This window comes from Ornithorhynchus anatinus, chromosome 10, assembly GCF_004115215.2.
Source record: "Ornithorhynchus anatinus isolate Pmale09 chromosome 10, mOrnAna1.pri.v4, whole genome shotgun sequence".
Taxonomy (NCBI): Eukaryota; Metazoa; Chordata; class Mammalia; order Monotremata; family Ornithorhynchidae; genus Ornithorhynchus; species Ornithorhynchus anatinus.
In genome coordinates, this window is record NC_041737.1 from 31,530,936 (window position 1) to 31,550,390 (window position 19,455).

At 48.1% G+C, this 19,455-nt stretch overlaps 2 protein-coding genes across 2 annotated transcripts in view; one reads left to right on the plus strand and one right to left on the minus strand.

Moving 5' to 3' along the window:
• The window catches only part of DNAH6 (dynein axonemal heavy chain 6), a 204,081-nt gene extending 200,798 nt beyond the window's left edge, over positions 1-3,283 (plus strand). The window contains exon 77 of the mRNA XM_029073942.2: positions 2,774-3,283. Within this exon, the coding sequence (XP_028929775.1) occupies positions 2,774-2,877 (104 nt within the window). The 3' untranslated portion in view covers positions 2,878-3,283. The remainder of the gene's footprint in view (positions 1-2,773) is intronic.
• An 11,744-nt stretch (positions 3,284-15,027) lies between these two features.
• The window catches only part of CNNM4 (cyclin and CBS domain divalent metal cation transport mediator 4), a 35,166-nt gene continuing 30,738 nt past the window's right edge, over positions 15,028-19,455 (minus strand). Inside the window, exons 7-8 of the mRNA XM_029073280.2 lie at positions 18,157-18,341; positions 15,028-17,887 (exon numbers count right to left, since the gene is read on the minus strand). Of these exons, the coding sequence (XP_028929113.1) occupies positions 17,678-17,887; positions 18,157-18,341 (395 nt within the window). The 3' untranslated portion in view covers positions 15,028-17,677. The remainder of the gene's footprint in view (positions 17,888-18,156; positions 18,342-19,455) is intronic.

Below are 19,455 nucleotides of genomic sequence, written 5' to 3' on the forward strand. Positions count from 1 at the left end.
CAAGTTAATCAGGTTGAACACAGTCCCTGGCCTACATAGGACTCATAGTTGGTTCTTTTTTTGGGGGGGAGGGGTATTTCATTCATTTATTTATTCTTTCCTTCATATTTATTGAACGCTTACTGTGTGCAGTGCATTGGGAGAGTACAGTATAACAATAAACAGACACATTTCCTGCCCACAACAAGCTTATGGTCTTTTTGTTAAGCACTTATTGGTGCCAGGCACTGCGCTAAGCACTGGGGTAGCTACAAACAAATTAGGTTAGACACAGTCCATGTCCCACATGGGGCTCGCAGTCTTGATCCCCATTCTACAGATGAAGTAACTAAGAAGTTAAATGACTTGCCCAAAGTCAAATGGCAGCCAAGTGGCATATCCAGGATTAGAATCCAGGTCCTTCTGACTCCTAGCCCATGCACTCTCCACCAAGCCATGCTACTTCTAAGTCTAAATCTTCGTCTAAATAGGAAGAAGAATAGGTATTTTATAGATGAGGAATCTGAAGCACAGAGAGGTTTAGTGACTTGTCCAAGGTCACTCAGCAGGCAAGTGAGTCATCTACTCCCTGCCTGAGCAATGACCTACACATTGGATACTCCAGGCAAACTTGAATTATTGAGACAGTGTTACGTAGTAAAAAGAGAAGCAGCGTCGCTCATTGGAAAGAATACGGGCTTGGGAGTCAGAGGTCAGGGGTTCGAATTCCTGCTCTGCCACTTGTCAGCTGTGTGACTGGGGCAAGTCACTTCACTTCTCTATGCCTCAGTGACCTCATCTGTAAAATGGGGATTAAGACTGTGAGCCTCACGTGGGACAACCTGATGACCCTGTATCTACCCCCAGCGCTTAGAACAGTGCTGTGCACATAGTAAATGCTTAACAAATACCAACATCATTATTATTATTATTAAAAAGAGCATGGACCTGGGAGTCAGATGGACCTGGGTTCTAATCTCTCCTCCACCACATCAATCAATCAATCATAATTGAGCTTTTACTATGTGCCAACCACTGTAGTAAGCGCTTAGGAGAGTGCAGTGCAACAGAATTAGCAGACATGTCCCTTGCCCATAACAAGATTATAGTCTGTGGGGGGAGACAGACATTAATATGAATAAATAATTTATAGTATACGATGTAAATATGTGTACACAAGTGCATAAGTACTGTGGGGTTGAGGGTGGGGTGAACATCATGTCTGCTGTGTGATCATTTAACTTCCCTAGGCTTCAGTCACCTCATCCGGAAAATGGGAATTAAGACTGTGAGCCCCATGTGGAGTATAGACTGTGTCCAACCTGGTATCTTCTAGCTACCCCATTGCTTAGTTCAGTGCCTGACTCATAGTTAATGCTTAACAAATTCCATGAAATATGTAAGTCAATAAAGCTGGAATTAGAGCTCATGTCCTCTGACTCCCAGTCCCAGCCCCATACTCTTTTCAGTTGTATTTATTGAGCGCTTACTGTTTGCAGGGCACTGTTCTAAGTGCCTGGGGGAGTATGGTATAACAATAAGCAGACACATTCCCTACCCACAACAAGCTTACATTCTAGGGGGATACAGGCATTCATATAAATAAATAAATTACAGATATGTACTCAAGTGCTGTGGGGCTGGGACGGAGCATGAATAAAGGGAGCAGGTCAGGGTGACCAGAAGGGAGTGGGAGAAGAGGAAAGGAGGGGCTTAGTCTGGGAAGGCCTCTTGGCGGAGGTGTGCCTTCAGTAAGGCTTTGAAGTGGGGGAGAGTAATCATCGGTCGGATATGAGGTGGGAGGACAATACAGGCCAGAGGCAGGACGCGGGCGAGGGATCGGTGGCGAGATAGATGAGATCAAGGAACGGTGAGAAAGTTAGCATTGGAGGAGTAGAGTGTGCGGGCTGAGACCATGCTGCTCCTCGATAATTCAAATATTCCCGACATATCGAGTTTGTCTGCAGTACATCATTGCCCAGGAAGGACCTAGGTGACTCAACAGCTTGGGAGCAGCAGGTAAAAAGGGGACTATGGCTCTGGACTCTTTGTCCATTAGCTGGAATGCCAGCCTATCAATCAACCAGAGGTATTTACTGAGCACTTACTGTGTGGAGAGCCCTGGCTGGACCAAGTGCTTGGGGGAGTGCAGTACCTTAGAGTTGGTAGATACAGTCCCCGTCCACGAGGTCTAGAGGGGGAGACAGACATTAAAATAAATTGCAGGTAGGGAAAATGGCGGAGTGAAGGATATGTACATAAATACTGTAGAGATCAAGGTACAAAGAGTAGGTTGTTGGCATTAGAGAAGCAAAGTGTGCAGATTGGGTTGTAGTAGGAGATCAGAACGGTTAGGTACGGCAAAGAGCTGACTGTATGCTTTAAAGCTGTTGGTAAGGGGGTTTTTGTTGGATGTGAAGGTGGACGGGCAACCACTGGAGGTTCTTGAGAAGTAGGAAAACACGGATTGAACAGTTCTGTAGAAAAATGATCCAGGCAGCAGGGTGAAGTCTGGACTGGAGCGGGGACAGACGGGGCAGGGAGATAAGCAAGGAGTCAAGGCAGGATATGATACGTGTTTGGATAGGGCTGCTAGCAGTGTGGAGGAGAAGGAAAGGAAGAATTCTAGAGATGATGTGAATCCTGGAAAGGAGGAAATGTAGCTGTTTATTGTTATATACACTCTCCCAAGCTCCTGGTACAGTGTTCTGCACCCAATAAAGCGCTCAATAAATATGATTGAATGAAAAAGTGAATGAACGAATGATGGTGTTTTTCCTCTTTTCCTTACTAGGGCATTCAACTAACTTTGTGGTGACCGTCCTCTTACCCTCCAAGAAATCGAATGACTATTGGATAGCTAAAGGATCTGCCTTGCTTTGCCAACTGAACGAATAAAAAGAATGCAGCTGTGCCAAGAAGAAATGAAGGGAAGTTCATTTCTCATGAAAGTTTTTCCAAACAATTAGATGTCAACTAAAGAGTGTTCGAGTTGTAACAGTCCCTGTCTTTGTATTACTGATAACTCTGCTTCCAAAGAGATTCAAGAGATGAGATTGTTTTACCTTTGACATTTGCATATGAACTTCTTTATGAGAATCTTATTTAGTACAAACATCCATTTCCTGATTACAGAGCCCTGGTTAAAAGTTATTTCATAGAGTATCAGCATATTTCTGTGAAGACCTTTTCCATTTTATCACCACTATAGGAAATCTTCAGCTTTTTCTGTTTACCTCTCAATATAAAAGCTTATGCTGACAAATATTTTTAAGGGAAAATAAAAAGTTTGCCCCAGTCTGCATCCAGCCTTGTGCCTGTTCCGTCTCATAGCAGCGTGTCAGAATGAACCTGGAAGAAAGTCCTGAGAAGACGACCATGCTCTTGGACTCTTTCCAAACACAACTCTGTGTGCTTCACTCCTCACCCTGCCTTCGGGCCCTTCCTCTTCTCCTCACCACCGATTGTTATTTATGACACGCTTACTGTGTACAGAGCACTGTACTAAGCTCTTGGGAGAGTATAACAGAGTTAATAGACACATTCCCTGTCCACAACAAGCTTACAGTCTAGAGGACAAGCTTCTCCCTTCTCTCCCTTGTCTGCGTCGTCCTACCTCCATTTCCTGTTGTTCCCTCCTTTATTCTTCCCCTTTTTCCTCTTCAACTCTCTCCTCTTCCCTCTTCTCCCTCTTGATCATATTTTCTTTTCTGTCCTTCTCTTCCCTCTTCCACCAAAAGTCTCTGGCTTTCTTTTTTTAAAATGAGAATTTTTAAGTGATTACTTGTAGTCTTGCAGTCTTAATCCCATTTTTCAGATAAGGTAACCGAAGCCCAGAAAAGTTAAATGACTTGCCCAAAGTCACACAGCAAACAAGTGGCGGAGCTGGGACTAGAACCCAGGTCTTTCTGACTAGCGAGCCCGGACTGTTTCCACTAGGCCACACTGTTCTCGCTTCACGCTTCTTCTCCAAAATACTGATACCCTTTGGCCCTAACTTAACCATGGTAATATTGATGGCATTTATTAAGTAGTTGCTATATGCCTAACACTGGGGTATATACAATTTAATTAGATCAGATGATGATGATGTGCTTACTATATGCCAAGCACTGTGGTAGATACAAGATAATCAGGTTGTCCCTTGTGGGGCTCACAGACTTAATCCCCATTTTACAGATGAGGTAACTGAGGCACAGAGAATTTAAGTGACTCACCCAAAGTCACACAGCCGATCTGTGGCGGGACTGGAACCCACGACCTCTGACTCCCAAGCCCGTGCCCTTTCCACTTACCCATGCTGCTTCTGGTCTAGGAGGGAGGGAGATCCAGTATTTTCACCACATTTCACAGATGAGGAAACCAGAATTTGGGCCAGGGTGGAGTTGTCTGGGTAGAGGAGAGAGGGTGGTTCCGGGATTTGTTGTCTAAGGGGAACTGGTAGGATTTAGCTGTGGATTAAAGGTGAGAAATGAAAACCAACAAGGAGTCAAGGAGGACACCAAACTCAAGGGCTTCTGGGGGAAGGAAGATAGTGCTGAAATAGTATTTTAGTAGCACTAATAATTGGAGAAGAAGCAATAGTTGTAAAAGTAATAGAAACAGCAGCAGTGATAATAATAAATAACAATTAGATTAGACTGTAAGCCCGTCAAAGGGCAGGGACTGTCTCTATCTGTTACCGATTTGTACATTCCAAGAGCTCAGTACAGTGCTCTGCACATAGTAAGCACTCAATAAATACTATTGAATGACTGAATGAACAATAATAGTAATAATGGTTCTGGTTAAGCATTGACTACGTGTCAAACACTGTTCTAAGCACTGGAGTAGATTCAAGTTAAGCAGGTTGGACACAGTCCCTGTCCCACATGGGGTGAAGCAGTATTAGATGCAGTAATAGCAATAATAGTAATAGAAGAAGTAGTAATTAATTAATGAGGTATTTGTTAAGGCTTACTATGAGAGGTGTCATTTCTCCAGTAAACCCCCGATCGGCCCTCCCTTAACCCTTCTCTCACCCCCAGACTTCTGCACACACTCACACCAGCCCTGGGGGTCCCTAGGCTTTACCCCCAACTCCCATCACCTCGCCACAAACTTCTACTGCCTAGATACCCCCTCACCTCCACCCCCTCACTGGCCCCGGGACCCTACCTCGAGAACAATTCCAGTTCACCTCCAACTTAGACTTTCTCTGCAGCCTGTGGAGCACCAGACACTCACTCCAAAGACAAGAGGAGGAAGGCAGTGAGGAATCAGGCTCCAAAGAGCAGGTACTTGCAGCACTATTAGTATTATTATTGTTATTATTATTATTAAATTTGTTAAGCACTTACTACCCTTCAGTCAATCAATCGTATTTATTGAGCACTTACTGCGTGCAAGACACTGTACTAAGCATGCGGGAGAGTACAACACAACAGAGTTGGTATTCCCCGCCAACAAGGAGCTCACAGTCTAGAGTCTATGTGTCAAGCATTGTTCAAAGCGCTGGGGAAGATAGAAATTAACCTCGTGTGTGCCACATGGAACTCACAATCTAAATAGAAGAGAGAACAGGTATTGAATATCCATTTTACAATTGAGGTAACTGAGGGACAGAGAAGTTAACTGACTTGCCCAAGGTCACACGCAGAAGACAAGGTGGAGGAACCTGGGTCCTCTGTCTCATAGGCCTGTGCTCTATCCACTAAGTCATGATAGGCCACACCGCCTATGTGTCATCAGGGCACAATGTCATGATCATTCACACGATCAATCCCGGGGAGGGCAGCCAGAACCCTGCGGTCGGCCCTGCAAATACACAGCTGCCATCTTGGGAAGGATGTGTCATGCCTCACACATTCCAACTCCCACCTCCAGCTGCAAGGCAGGCTGAGGCTGGCCTTACCTGGTCTTCCCAGAATCAAATAGCCAAATGATACGGGCTCAAAATTTCCCGCCTTCACTATATGGCCTAGATGATGGGATTTCCAAATAAACACCTTTTTCATTTTCAAATGAATTTTCAAATAGCTTTCATCCAGAACATTTGTCACAGGTATTCCTGACCCACCTTTGGGTCGTGGGAGGCATAAGGACTCCCACTGTGACTTAATGGCATTTCTGAGATGCCTCTCTTTCCCCCTTCTTCTCCCCGTTTTCCCCGTGAATTGCTCATCCGAAAACAAGATCACCTATGGGGTGGGGTGGTGGGGGGGTGAAGAACAAAGGGGTGGTAAGGAGTCCCCCTCTCCTCCCCTGTCACAGTGACACTATCTCCCCCAGAACAGCGGCACCGATGAATAAACATACGTGAGTGCACGATACCTGAGTCACCCCTGCTCCAAGGAGATATCTGACCTTCCATTTCACTCAATCCCCGAACTTCCTCTTAAACATCAAACCCACTTTTCTCCTCTCTGTTAGCTATCTGCTTACTGCCATGCCCAACCAACATCTCTGCAAGATTTCTCCAGGAGGCAGTGGGACAAGGGATGATGGAAAGGCTGGGGAGCGATAGAGGTTGTTAATACGATCCTCTTTCTCCCCGAACCTCACAAAAGGATTTGTTGAAAAGAATAGGAGAGGAGGTTGAGGCACTGAGGCCTTTTAAGGCACTCCTGAGGGCAAGTAGGCTACTCTCTCGCTCTGCCTCATTCTCCACGATTTAAAGGGTACGCATAAAGGGACATATTACCTTACCATTTGGGGAAAAACACCTTCATAATGCCCCAAGTTGAGCCTATATTGGTACGGTCAAGATGGGGAACGATTTTGGGGGTCAGCCAAAGAACCCCTAGTCCCAAGACCCTGGGCTGAGGCCCTGTTAGTCCCTGAATTAATCCAGCTCTGGAAGGGGTGATAGCTAGATGGGACACTGGAAACAACAGGATGGGGAATAACAATAATGTTGGTATTTATTAAGCGCTTACTGTGTATAGAGCACTGTTCTTTCTAAGCGCTGGGGGAGATATAGGATGATCGGGTTGTCCCACGTGAGGCTCACAGTTAATCCCCATTTTACAGATGAGGTAACTGCGGCACAGAGAAGTTAAGTGACTTGCCCACAGTCACACAGCTGACAAGTGGCAGATCCGGGAATCGAACACATGACCTCTGACTCCGAAGCCCAGGCTCTTTCCACTGAGCCACGCTGCTTCCAAAACATGAGGGGAAGACATGAGGGTGTTTGAAAGGAGAGGGAAAGAATTCCTGAAATACTAGAAGAGTAGCAATAACAGGAGCTTGTGGAATAACATATTCCACAAGACGGACTGCTCTATCTTCCCACTCTGCCTTGCAAAGACGTGCAAAAAGAACAGTTGGATCTGAAAGGAGAGGGATGTTTCAGGGTGATGGCCTGAGATTCCCACAGGGAACCTCACTGGGAATTTGGCCAGTTAACACAGGACCCCTTCTATCTAGAGTGGATAGAAAGAAGGGGTCCGGGATCAGGCGAATGACTTTAGTGTTGATTGTGAGTTCTGGACACCTCCCTTTTCCTACACTTTTCCTGGCTGCCTCCACAGCCCTGTGTCTTGTCTCCATTGCAAGGCTTTGGAAAGAGGCCTCTCTTAAATCCCATCTCTCAGTGACCGAGGGCAGAGAACACACTGCCGGGACGGCAGCACAAATTCCAGAAAGGGCACTGGAGGGGTTTCCAACTGCGGACGATGAGAAAGCACAGATCTAATCGGAGGATTAATGAACGACCGCTCTCGGTTCTCCTCTTACATTTGACAAATGAAAAGGCCTAGTGACCGTGACAGATCTTGTGTTTCAGAGCCTGTAAAGCCCATCATCTCTGGCAGAACAAGAGTTATAAGAATGAAAAGAGATTGTTGGGTCAGTAGAGCAGGGTACTGATAGCCTGTTGTCATTTTGCTGACCACCTGTAGCCAACTCTTCCTCTCAATCACCCCTCTTCTTTTCTGTCACACAACCACTTCCTCTTACCAGGTCCGACATTTACTCCCGAATCTCCTGTTCCCTCCTGTAATTTTGATGCTTTGATATTTCTTCTCAGCCTTTCTTTCTTTGTAGCCCATTCTTTCTACTGGACCCTGCTTCGTGCTTTTCCTTTGACTTGCTGCTTCCATTTCATTTTTTAATTTTTCTTTTTCAGTTTCCTCCCGTGTAATTTTCCTCTTTCCTACCTCTTCCTTTCTTGTACCATTCTTCTCCCACTTTCCCACACCACCATCTTGTTCTTTTTTTACTTTTGCTTTCTTCCTTATTGGTTCTATACTCTCGCTTTGCCCCCAGAAACACCCTCATTGTTCAAGTAGGGAACCGTGCTCTTAGCACTTCTAAGGGTCTGGGTCTCCTTTCTCCACCTGTTGCTCACCATTCCTACCAACTGGCAGAGTGCAAATCCTGGTTTCCCACGCTATTTGGAGAGGAGAGCTATTGTGTGACCCAAACTTACCCTGGCGGCCACCTCCTCAGGGAGAATATCAGACCACAGGTAACGCCAATGTGACTGAGAGACCAATTAAGGAGGCTTTGGATGCTCCCTTGGACACTCATCCATCCACCCATCCATCCAGCCCCCCAACCCATCCATCCATCCACCCACCCACCCATCCTTCTACCCACACATCCATCCATTCATCCATTCATCCATCCATCCTCATGATTAGGAATGGACCATCCAACCCCCCTGTGGAACCTGCTGATGTTCTTAACCTGCTCAACTTCCCATGAGAAAAAAAAATCCATCTCTTTACCACCCATTCTGAAAAGAAATATCTCCTTTCATTTGTCTGAATCTGCTATCTTCAAGATTGAATAAATGGTCCTTTAGGGATGTGGGATTTGATAAGCTCACTGTGGGCAGGGAACATGTCTACAAACTCTGTTATACTACACTCTCCCAAGCTCTTAAAACAGTGCTCTGCACACAGTAAATGCTCAATAAATATCAATGATTGATTGATAAAAGAATTTTATATACTCCCTTGTCATATTTGTAGTAATTTTCAGACTTAAGTCATGACCCTCTCAGCTTCTTTCCAGGCTGAAGAGTCTTCAAGCTCTTCCAGAACAACCTGGCACAATATTGCTCCATCACACCAGAGAGGTCCTCTTCTCTGAAGATTTCCCAGCACTGTTCTGTCCTTCCCAAAATGCATCCAGAAGAAACACATGTGATATTCCAGATGTGGTCACGCCATGACTGTATAGAGTAACAAAACGCTGCCTTTCATCTTCTGTTCCTTTCCAGATTATCTCCAGCACAGCACTGGGTCGACCTTTTTGCCTGTCACTGTACAGATATAGTATATATAATAACAAAATACAGAGTCTGAGAAAACATGGAGTTGTGGGTAAGGGAAAGTGCTGGTAGGTAAAGTCTGGAGCCAGATCCTCCCATCTTAGAAGTAAGTTTAGCACTTAAGAAAGCTCCATTAGCTCTTTAGACTGAGGCTCATTCACACTTGGAAACAACAACTCCTATCTGGTGGCCTGATATACCAACAGGAGTTAGTGCATATACACATATATATATATATATATATATAAAATAACGAAACTCTGCCTTTCATTTTATGAGAAGCAGCGTGGCTCAGTGGAAAGAGCACGGACTTTGGAGTCAGGGCTCATGACTTCAAATCCCAGCTCTGCCACTTGTCGGCTGTGTGACTGTGGGCAAGTCACTTAACTTCTCTGTGCCTCAGTTCCCTCATCTGTAAAATGGGGATTAAGACTGTGAGCCCCACGTGGGACAACCTGATTCCCCTATGTCTACCCCAGCGCGTAGAACAGTGCTCGGCACATAGTAAGCGCTTAACAAATACCAACATTATTATTATTATTATTTTCTGTTCATTTCCAGCAAAGCACTGTCGGCCTTACTGCTTGTCACTCTACAGTAGATGGATTGTTTGAAAGAACAGCCAACAATGAAACCCTGAATCATCAAACTAGACAACACCGAATTTTTGAAATTATAACTTTCCTTTTGCCAAATATCCTTTTAACCCGATGATTCCTCTTCTATTTTGTTTTTTCACCCACCAAACTTACCCCTTTTTATTAAGAATGAAGGAGAAGATATTGAATCAGAGTGCCCTGGCTTGTCACATACTGTTCTGGTAGAGAATACTAATAATAACGGTATTTGTTAAGCGCTTACTATGTGCCAAGCACTGTTCTAAACGCTAGGGTAGATACAAGGTAATCAGGTTGTCCCACTTGGGGCCCACAGTCTTAATCCCCATTTTACAGATGAGGTAACTGAGGCACAGAGAAGTGAAGTGACTTGCCCAAAGTCACACGGCTGACAAGTGGCAGAGCCGGGATTAGAAGCCACGAACTCTGACTCCCGAGCCCGGGCTTTTTCCACTAAACCACACTGCTTCTCTCTCAGAATGAGTCTGGGTACTTGGTCTTCCCTGAAGCTAATCTCCTACCACGGAATCCGCACTGACTCCTGTTGGCATATAGGGCCATCAGTTAGGAGTTGTTTTTTCCAAGTGTGAACAAGCAGACCCTCATCCCAAAGAGCTAATGCAGCTTCTTAAGTGCCAAACTTACTGCTAAGAAGTAAGAGAATCTAGGAAGATCTAGCTCCAGACTTTAACTATGAGCACTTTCCCTTACCACAACTCCACGTTTTCACACACTCTCATTCCCACCCTTGTCTTGACAGAGTGCAAATACACGGTCGGGGGTAGAAGAACAGTGGCTATGGAACTAGGCATATTTGCTGTGCAACATGCTCAGATAGTCGCAAATGCTTGCGATTGCACATGTCATCTGATCTCATAAATGAGCCGGGTGAAAATACTGTTGCATGTGTGACACATAGTAAGTGTTTAACAAATATCAATCGATCAATGGTATTTAAGCGCTTACTATGTGCAAAAGCACTGTAGTAAGCCCTTGGGAGAATACAACAGAGTTGGTAAACACATTCCCCACCCACAAGGACCTTACACTCTCGAAGGGACCAGATTATTAATTATTATTAACAGCAACATAATAACTCATTATGCAAAAAATCGAAGAAAGACTAACGGTGGATGAAAGTGTCAACAGACTGGGTAAAGAGAGCAATTCCATGCCGGGCGGGGAAAAGACCTCAGATAGACAATGATCAGATTAAGAGACTAAAAATTTAGAGAGGCTTCAGAGAGAGCTACAAACAGAGACTGTGAAATACACCGATGAGAAAGACTGAAGAACTGAGATTAAGGCCAGAGAAGAGCAAGATTGAGGAGTGATGCAGAAACAATGGTTGGCCATTATGCCAAGAAGAATGATTGGTTTCATTCACCCTCCGCCAGGAACAGAACAAGGAGAAAGGAGCAAAATTAGGAGCGAGAATAATTTGGGTTAATTAGATGTAGCTAGCAGTGAGGGTCGGATCATTTGGGGATTTGTTTTTACTTTTAATGATATTTGCTAAGTGCTTACTATGTGCTAGCCACTGTACTACACACTGGAGTAGATATAAGCTAATCAGTTTGGACACAGTTCCTGTGGGGCCACCTGGGGCTCACAGTCTTAATCCCCATTTTACAGATGAGGAAGCTGAGGCACAGGCAAGTGGCTCGCCGAAGGGCACACAGCAGGCAAGAGACAGAGCCGGGATTAGACACCCAGAAGTCTCCCAGAAGGTCATGCTGCTTCTCGTTAGGGGGGAGTTGTGGAACTCTGCAAGCTAGCATCCCGGCTGGTTTTAAACGTGGCTCTGCCCGTTATCAGAAGGATGGATGACCCAGTGGCAAGTTGTCCCAGGGACGCCGCCTCCCGAGGGGAAAGCAGCCACTCTCCGATCTCAATCAGAGCACAGCCGTATTCCTCGTCCCGTGACAATCCAGCAAACATGAGGCCCAAGCGATCCCCCTGCCACTCTCAACAGCTGCATGACACTGACCGCACCCCCATCTCTGACTGCCTGCCACAGAGCTCTGTCCACAGTAGGGGTCCAGAATGATGATTTGTTTCCAGCACGGGGCTCTGCCCAAAGTAGGAGCTCAGTAAATTAGGTTGTGGAAAAGAAGAGAAGCATCAAGGCCTAGGAGTGCGGGCCCAGGAGTCAGAAGAACCTGGATTCTAATCCTGGCTCCGCCACCTGTCTGCTGTGTGACCTTGGGTAAGTCACTTCACTTCTCTGGGCCTGTTACCTCATCTGTAAAATGGGGATTAAGACTATGAGTCCCACGTGGGACAACCCAATTTACCTGTACCCACCCCGGTGACCGGCACAGGGTAAGCGTTTAACAAATACCATTAAAAAAAGGAAAAGAGACACCAAAGATTAGACGTGAGTGGAGAAGAAACTGTGTGGAGAGCAGGGTGTGAATAGGAGAGGGCTGAGCAAATAAGTGACAGGGAGAAAAGAGGTGAGGCCAAGGGGAGAGAGGAGTGAAGGGATGAGAAAATGAACCGGTGGGAGAAAGTTCTGATCCCAACAGTCCTGGCCCATGACCTGACTTCCTTAGAGTCTATGCTCAAACCCAACCCTTCCTCTCCACCCAAACTGCTATCGCATTAATACAAGCGCTTATCCTATCCTGCCGTGATTACGACATCGGCCTCCTTGCTCTCCCCATGCCAATCCATACTTCACTCGGCTGCCAGATCATTTTTCTACGAAAATGTTCAGGCCCCGATTCCCCTCTCCTCAAGAACCTCCGATGGTTGTCCATCCACCTCTGCGTCAAACAGAAATTTCTACCACTGGGTTTCAATCATCCTGCCTACTCTTGTTTCCCCTTACTACTCTACTACAATCCAGCCCGCCCGCTTCACTCTTCTAATATTAACCTTCTGACTGTACCCCGATCTCGTCTATCTCACCCCCTACTTCTTGCCCACGTCCTGCCTCTGGCCTGGAACGCCCTCCCCCTTCAAAGCCTTAGGGAAGGCACATCTCCAAGAAGCCTTCCCTGACTACACCCTCTTTTCCTCTTCTCCCACTCCCTTCTGCATTGTCCTGACTTGCTCCCTTTACTCATCCCCCCTCCTAGCCCCACAGCACTTATGCCATGTCTGTAGTTTACTTATATTAATGTCTGTCTCCCCCTCTATTTGAGTTCTATTGCACTCACCCGAGTGCTTAGTACGGTACTCTGCTCTTGGTAAGCGCTCAAAAAATACGATCGACTGACTATGCCAAGGCTGATTCAAGGAAGATGCCCAGTCCTGGAGTTAGCTGATTGGCCAAGTGCTTAGGTGACCCAGAAGTGCTGTGATAATGGTAGAGAAGAGATGAGTTTGGCGAAAAATCTCAGCTTAAAAGAGGACAGGTGGCCACTCCTGACTCAAACTGCACCTTCCCCTCAGAAGGAAGCTAGATTTTTACTCCTTTGAGGGTTGATATACAAAATTTAGGATACGCAAAACCCTTTGGGGGAAAATAATATAATAAAACAATAATAATATGAAATTACAACAGGATGGTGCAGTTGCTGGGGACCCGAAAGAAGCAAGAGGGGTCCACCTTGGGGGTAGAATAGATTGTGAATCCAAAAAGGGTAGGAGTGCCCATCGTCTTCAAGAAAATGGCCAAGGCCACAGTCACAGTGGGCCAAAGGGGATTACCTTGAAACGGTGGGGAGCCGCAATTATGAAGCAGCAGCAGAGTGAAGCGAGTGGCAGAGCCAAGATTAGAACCCAGGACCTCTGACTCCCAGGCCCATGCTCATTCCATCAGGCCACCGTCATTATGTACTCTTCTAAGTACTGGGATTGATACGTGTAATCTGATCGGACTCTGTCCCTATCCCATCTTAGGAAACTGAGGCACAGGGAAGTTGTCTGACATCACACAGCAGGCAAGTAGCAGAGTCGGGATTAGAACCCAGCTTCTGATACCTTTTTCTGCCCTCTTTAACTGCTTCTCCCAGAGCCACTTCTTCACACTCCCACCTAACGAACGCTCTCACTGCCCCTTACTCTGTCTTTCCCCGCTCTAGCCTTCCTCACGGCCTGGAACTCTCTCTTCAAATCTACCAGGCCCAGTTCTCTTCAAAGCACTCCTGCAATCCCCCCTCCTCCAAGAGGCTTTCCCCCTTTGTCTTCTCCCTAGGTCATATCCTCCCATCACCAACCTCAGTACTTATTTACACATACACAGTCGCCCGAAGCACACATTGATTTATGGGCTCTTTTGTAGGCTCTTATTTATTCACTTTCTGTTCTCTTTGGCACCAATCTCCCCCACTAGATTGTAAATTATTTGAAATATCTCTATACTGAACTCTCCCAGGTATACACTGCACGCAGTGACTGTTCAATAATAATAATAATAATGACAATAACTGTGGCATTTGTTAAGCATTTACTATGAGACAGGCACTGTTCTAAGCACTGGGGTAGATAGATACAAGATAATTGGGTGAGACGCAGTCCCTGTCCCACATAAGGCTCACAGTCTTAATCCCCATTTTACAGATAAGGGAACTGAGGCAGAGGGAAGTTAGATGACTTACCCAAGGTCACAAAAAGACAAATGTCAGCTGGGATTAGAACCCAGGTCTTTCTGACTCCTAGGCTCATGCTGCTGCTGCTCCCAAAGGAGTAGAAATGGATTCAGGGAATATGTCTGACCAACTCTGTAGCATGGTACTCTCCCAAACGCTTAGCACAGCGTCCAGCACACGCTAAACACTCAAAAAATATAACTGATTACCATTACTTCTTATCAATTCTACTTTAGTAGTAGTAATAATAATGATGATGATGGTATGTGTTAAGCGCTTACTAGATGCCAACCACTGTTCTAAGAGCTGGATGGATTGAGGGTTGAGTATCACTCTTCAACTCCTGGCTCCCAGCTGTTTTTCTGTCTCTCTGAAGTGAAGATCATAAACCTTTTGCCCAGAGAGGAAATCAGTTATTTTTACCAGATTCTGATTTTCACACCGAGATGCTTCATTTCTCCTAAGACCCCGAGTCGCGGCCCACTCTCCAGAGCACGGGCTAGAAACCGGGAAGACCTAGAATATCCCCGCCCTCCCTTCCGCCCTCCCCCAACTCTTTTTCAGCCAGGGATTGACAATTGACTCCTGCATACCCACAGGGCTCCAGATTAAGACTCACCCACCAAGATGTATGTATAGATATAGATATATTTTTATATATATATGCATATATATATACTCCATTTTTATTACCAATCAAAAAATAAACTCCACATTTTGTTGAGCAAATATTATCACCGCGTTGTGACAAAAGACAGAGACTGGAAACGAAATGGCCAAACTCCCGGGAGTCAGGTATAACAATGCCAGGGGGAAAAAAAATCACAAAATATACAAATTAAAATCTTAATGCAAAATAAATAGTAGTTATGTGCTATGGTAGGTGTGACCTGTCTACTGTATTTGGATGCTGTTTATAAAGGCTGTTTCCAGAACTCTATTCCTAAAGAAAGAAGCCCAGAAATGAGCAGAGTATGGTATAATTCCAGTATGTGGTTTAGACCAAGAAACATGGGAGGATGGAGATGGTCAGGGAAAGGGATGGGATATTGATTGGACCGAACCTGATTGGGAACCGTGTCTGCCCCACAGCTAAAGGGAACGCATGGGCTGGGGGGAGGCGGGGGAGAGCAAGCGGGTGCGTTGATGGTCGAAAGGAGGTAGGTGTGGATTTGTATGCGTGTGTGAGACACTACATACAACCATCTGGTTCTGTGGCTTTCCCTCCCCATGAGACATGCGCCCGTGACCCCTGGAAGATACCGGGGAAGGGATGTAGTTAGCTCCTCGGGCCAGGGTAGTCCCCGGAGCAAGTGAAGGTGGAATTGCCCCTGGGGAGAAAGATCCCCATCTCCCACTTGTTTGCCATGGACCCAGGGCCTGAAGAGTTCTCTGTCCCCATATAATTGGCTGTTGAGCGCATCCTTTGGGGTGACTTCCTCCCCTTTCCCAGTGGCCCCCTCTGTGGATGTGAGCAAGCAGTGGGCGAGGAGGGGTGACAGGAGCCCCAGATAGGCTCTCTGGTCCCAAGAGCTTCAATTATCCCAGCCCCCGGCAGGTTTACTGCTTGGAGCGATGAGTGGTTGGAGAAGGGGGCAAACGATCCCAGCTTTCTTCCTCCCACCCCAATTTTTAGGTCTTGCCACCAGGCCCATTCTACACCCGGGGATCAGTAGAACAGCCTGGTCCCAAAGCCTCGCTAACAGTGGATCTGGGTCTGGTTCTAGCCACATCTCAGGGAAAGAGGTCCAGAGAGCCGTGCCAGGAGCGTGCCCCCACAGGGTCAGGGGGACAGTACCGTTAGTGACACCGCAGGGCACAGGTTGGGAAAGCATCTCACCGACAGGAGAGTACCGGATTATGATTAGGGGATGAGGTGTTGGGGAGGGGGAGGAGTGTGTGTGTGTGTGTGTGTGTGTTTGTAGGCATTAAGGGGAGTGGGTGAGGCCAAGGCGAGGGGAAACCCACCAGGCTGCATAGTAAAGGACCCAGGGAAGCTTCCCATTCATTCCTCATCTCCCCCACACCCTGAGGTGAGGGAGAAGTTTGGACCCTGGTGGGAAAGCTAGCTACGGGAACGGGGCATCTGTAAACGGGGCTGAATCCTCCCTCCGACCCCTCCTCGGGGTGGGGGTGGGGCGACCTCCCAGCCAACACGCCGCATCCCTCCAGGTGGCCTGGCTCCGGGGCCGGGAGGGGCCCGGCCGGGGCAGGGGTGGATCCCACCCTCTCTTTGGTAGGAGCCAGGGAGGGGCCCAGGGAGTGAGGGGCGGGAGGACCAGGCCCTGTGGAACACTTGAGATTGTCCCCAGAAGATGGCGGCGGGCCTAGCAGGAGGGAGCGAGGACGAGGGGAACCCACCCGCCGGGGCTGAGGAAACAAAGCCCGGGCCACGAGCCACCTCAGCCACAGGACACGACGCAAACTGCCAGCTGGATTCTGGAGGATTCTGGTTTGGATGCCGATTCCCGGCCCGCCCCCAGCGGCAGAGCCCCCGCCGTTTCCCGTCTGGCGGGCTGCGTTTCCAATAGGCACTTCCCAGAGGCCGCCGAGCTCTCCTCTCCTCAACCAGGGGAGACGGAGAAGTCCTCGGTATACTCAGCTACCGCCCTCGCCCTGGCAATCAGAGGCGCTGGGACCCTCGTCCCCTTTCGCTCTTCCCCGGTCCCATGCTAGCCTCCAGCGGGCCCCCGGAGGTGATCCCCGAGGCGTGGGGGCTCCCTGAGTCGTAGAAACAGTCTGGAGCCTGGGCAGGGCCGAGATTACGGCTATCGCTGCCCCAGAGGAAACCTGGGATGGGAGGCAGGGTGGGGGAAGGGGCACATTGACCCCCAAACCCTTCCCTCTTTTTTTGTGTTTGTTTTCTTAAAAAAGGATTTGAAATAAAAAGTTCCTAACCCTCCCCTCCCCCCCCCAAAAGTTTAGAAACAGCAGCAACGAACTTTCTTTACAAATTCTTTCAGTAAAAAATACCCCTTGCCTCTCAATGCCCTCCTCGCCCTGTCCCTTTGAAGCTCGCTCCTTGGGGCCCCGGGGACCCCAGGTTTGCAGCAGCCGGCGCGTCCGTCCCGGTCGGGCTCGTGGGCTGGGCCTACGTCCCCCTGAGAGAGGTGAACCGCCGCCGGCTCTGGGGGTTAGCGGCCGGGGAGGGGGCCGGGAGGAGCACGGAGGGTAGCCGGGAGTGTATTACGCACCCTGGGGCCCTCTGCCCCCGCTGTGGGTTTGGGCCCGCTGGGGAGGCCCCCCGGGGGAGTGGGTGGGGGCCCCAGGCCCCACCGTCAGATGCTATTCTCGTGGGGGTTGTGCTTGGCCTTGTGCAGCACGGAGTTGTGTTCGTTGAGCAGGCTCGTCGTCTCATCCACCAGGGGCAGCTCGGACTTCCCCGGGGGGACGTTTTCCGTCCGGGACGGGCCTCCGTCTGTGGGTGACTGGGGGCAGCTGTCCAATCGTGAGGCCATTACCCCATTCTGGTACTGCTGCCGGGTGATCTGGGGATGGGAGAGAGAGGGAGAGAGAGGGAGAGATGTCTGAGGGCACGTTCTGGGTTCCTCCGGCCCGTCCAAGGCCGGGTTCCCTTCATATTCAGCAACCCATGTCAGCTGAGGGGCCTCAGGGCCTTGGGGCAGTTTAGCCGAAGGATGAAAATTTTTGAGGGGGAGATGAGGAGGCAGGGGAGCAAAAGCACCGCGTCTGAAGAGAGGAACTCGTGTGCTCACATTTGGGGGACACTGAGACCTGGCGTCAGTGGGGAACTCACCTTGATGTACTGCAGGTCCATGAGGGCCCGCACGCTGAAGTCAGAAACGTACTGGCCCAGGAAGATGCTGCTGAGCTGGTTGGTGCTGCCAGTCAGAGTGGTGAGAGCCAAGGATTCGGACCGCTCGCGGTAACTGAGGGAGGCCGAGCGATTGAGGCCAGCCGGATGGGATGGGGAACGCAGTTCTGAAAGAGAGCCAAGGGTGTCCATCGAGTCAGGAAGTCCCCTCATCCCCTCTACCCAAATCGCCTTAGAGCCAGAAACACCCAACACGCGTACATAGGCGTCAAAGTTAGCACGATCAAATGGGAGCTGGAAGGATCCAGCCACTCCAGCTCTGCGGAGGCGCTGATAATCGTAACAGTAATAATAATCATAACAATAAATGGGGTACTTTTTAAGCGCTTCCTCTGTGCCAGGCACTGTACTATCCAGGAGCTGTATTAACCAGTTTGTCCTAGTTACAGGAAGTCCTTGAATAACTTTTGTTACGTAGCCCTAGAGCACCCTTAAAGAGTCCGCTCATCTGAATGCACGATCATAATAATAATACTTGTGGTATTTGTTAAATGCTAACGTTGTGCCAGGCACTTAGTGCTCTGCACATAGTAAGCGCTCAATAAATACTACTGAATGAATTCTAAACTCGGGGGTGGATACAAGCAAACTGGGTTGGACACAGTCCCTGTCCCAGGCGGGGTTCACGGTCTTAATCCCCATTGTGCAGATGAGGTGACTGAGGCCCAGAGAAGTTAAGCGACTCACCCAAGGTCACTCAGTAGACAAGTGGCGGAGCTGGGATCAGAGCCTAGGTCCTTCTGAATCCCAGGCCCGTGCTCCATCCACTTCTCCGAAGGAGAATACTCTATGGTCCTTTGGGACCCAGCAGAGATTTACAGCCCAGGCCCTGATTCTCCCAGGTCAGAGATCCCACATGAATAAATCAAGGGTACTGCTACCTAACCCTAGCGTCAGGCTTAAGCTATAACCCCTTTCGGGGGGGTTTTAAGGGTATTTTTCTCATCCTTACTATGTGCCAGGTACGGTACTAAGAGCTGTGGGGGATACGAGCTAATGGGGTTGACCACGGTCCATGTCCCACACGGGGCTCACCATCTTATTCCCTGTTTTACAACTGAGGAAACTGAGGTCACAGAGCAGACGAGTGGCAGATCTGGGATCAGAACCCAGGTCCTTCCGCCTCCCAGGTCTGTGCTCTAACCACTAGACCACGCTGCTGGCCCGAGCAACTTATACCGAATGAATAACCAAAAGCATAATGGTAAGTCTCCTTAGAAT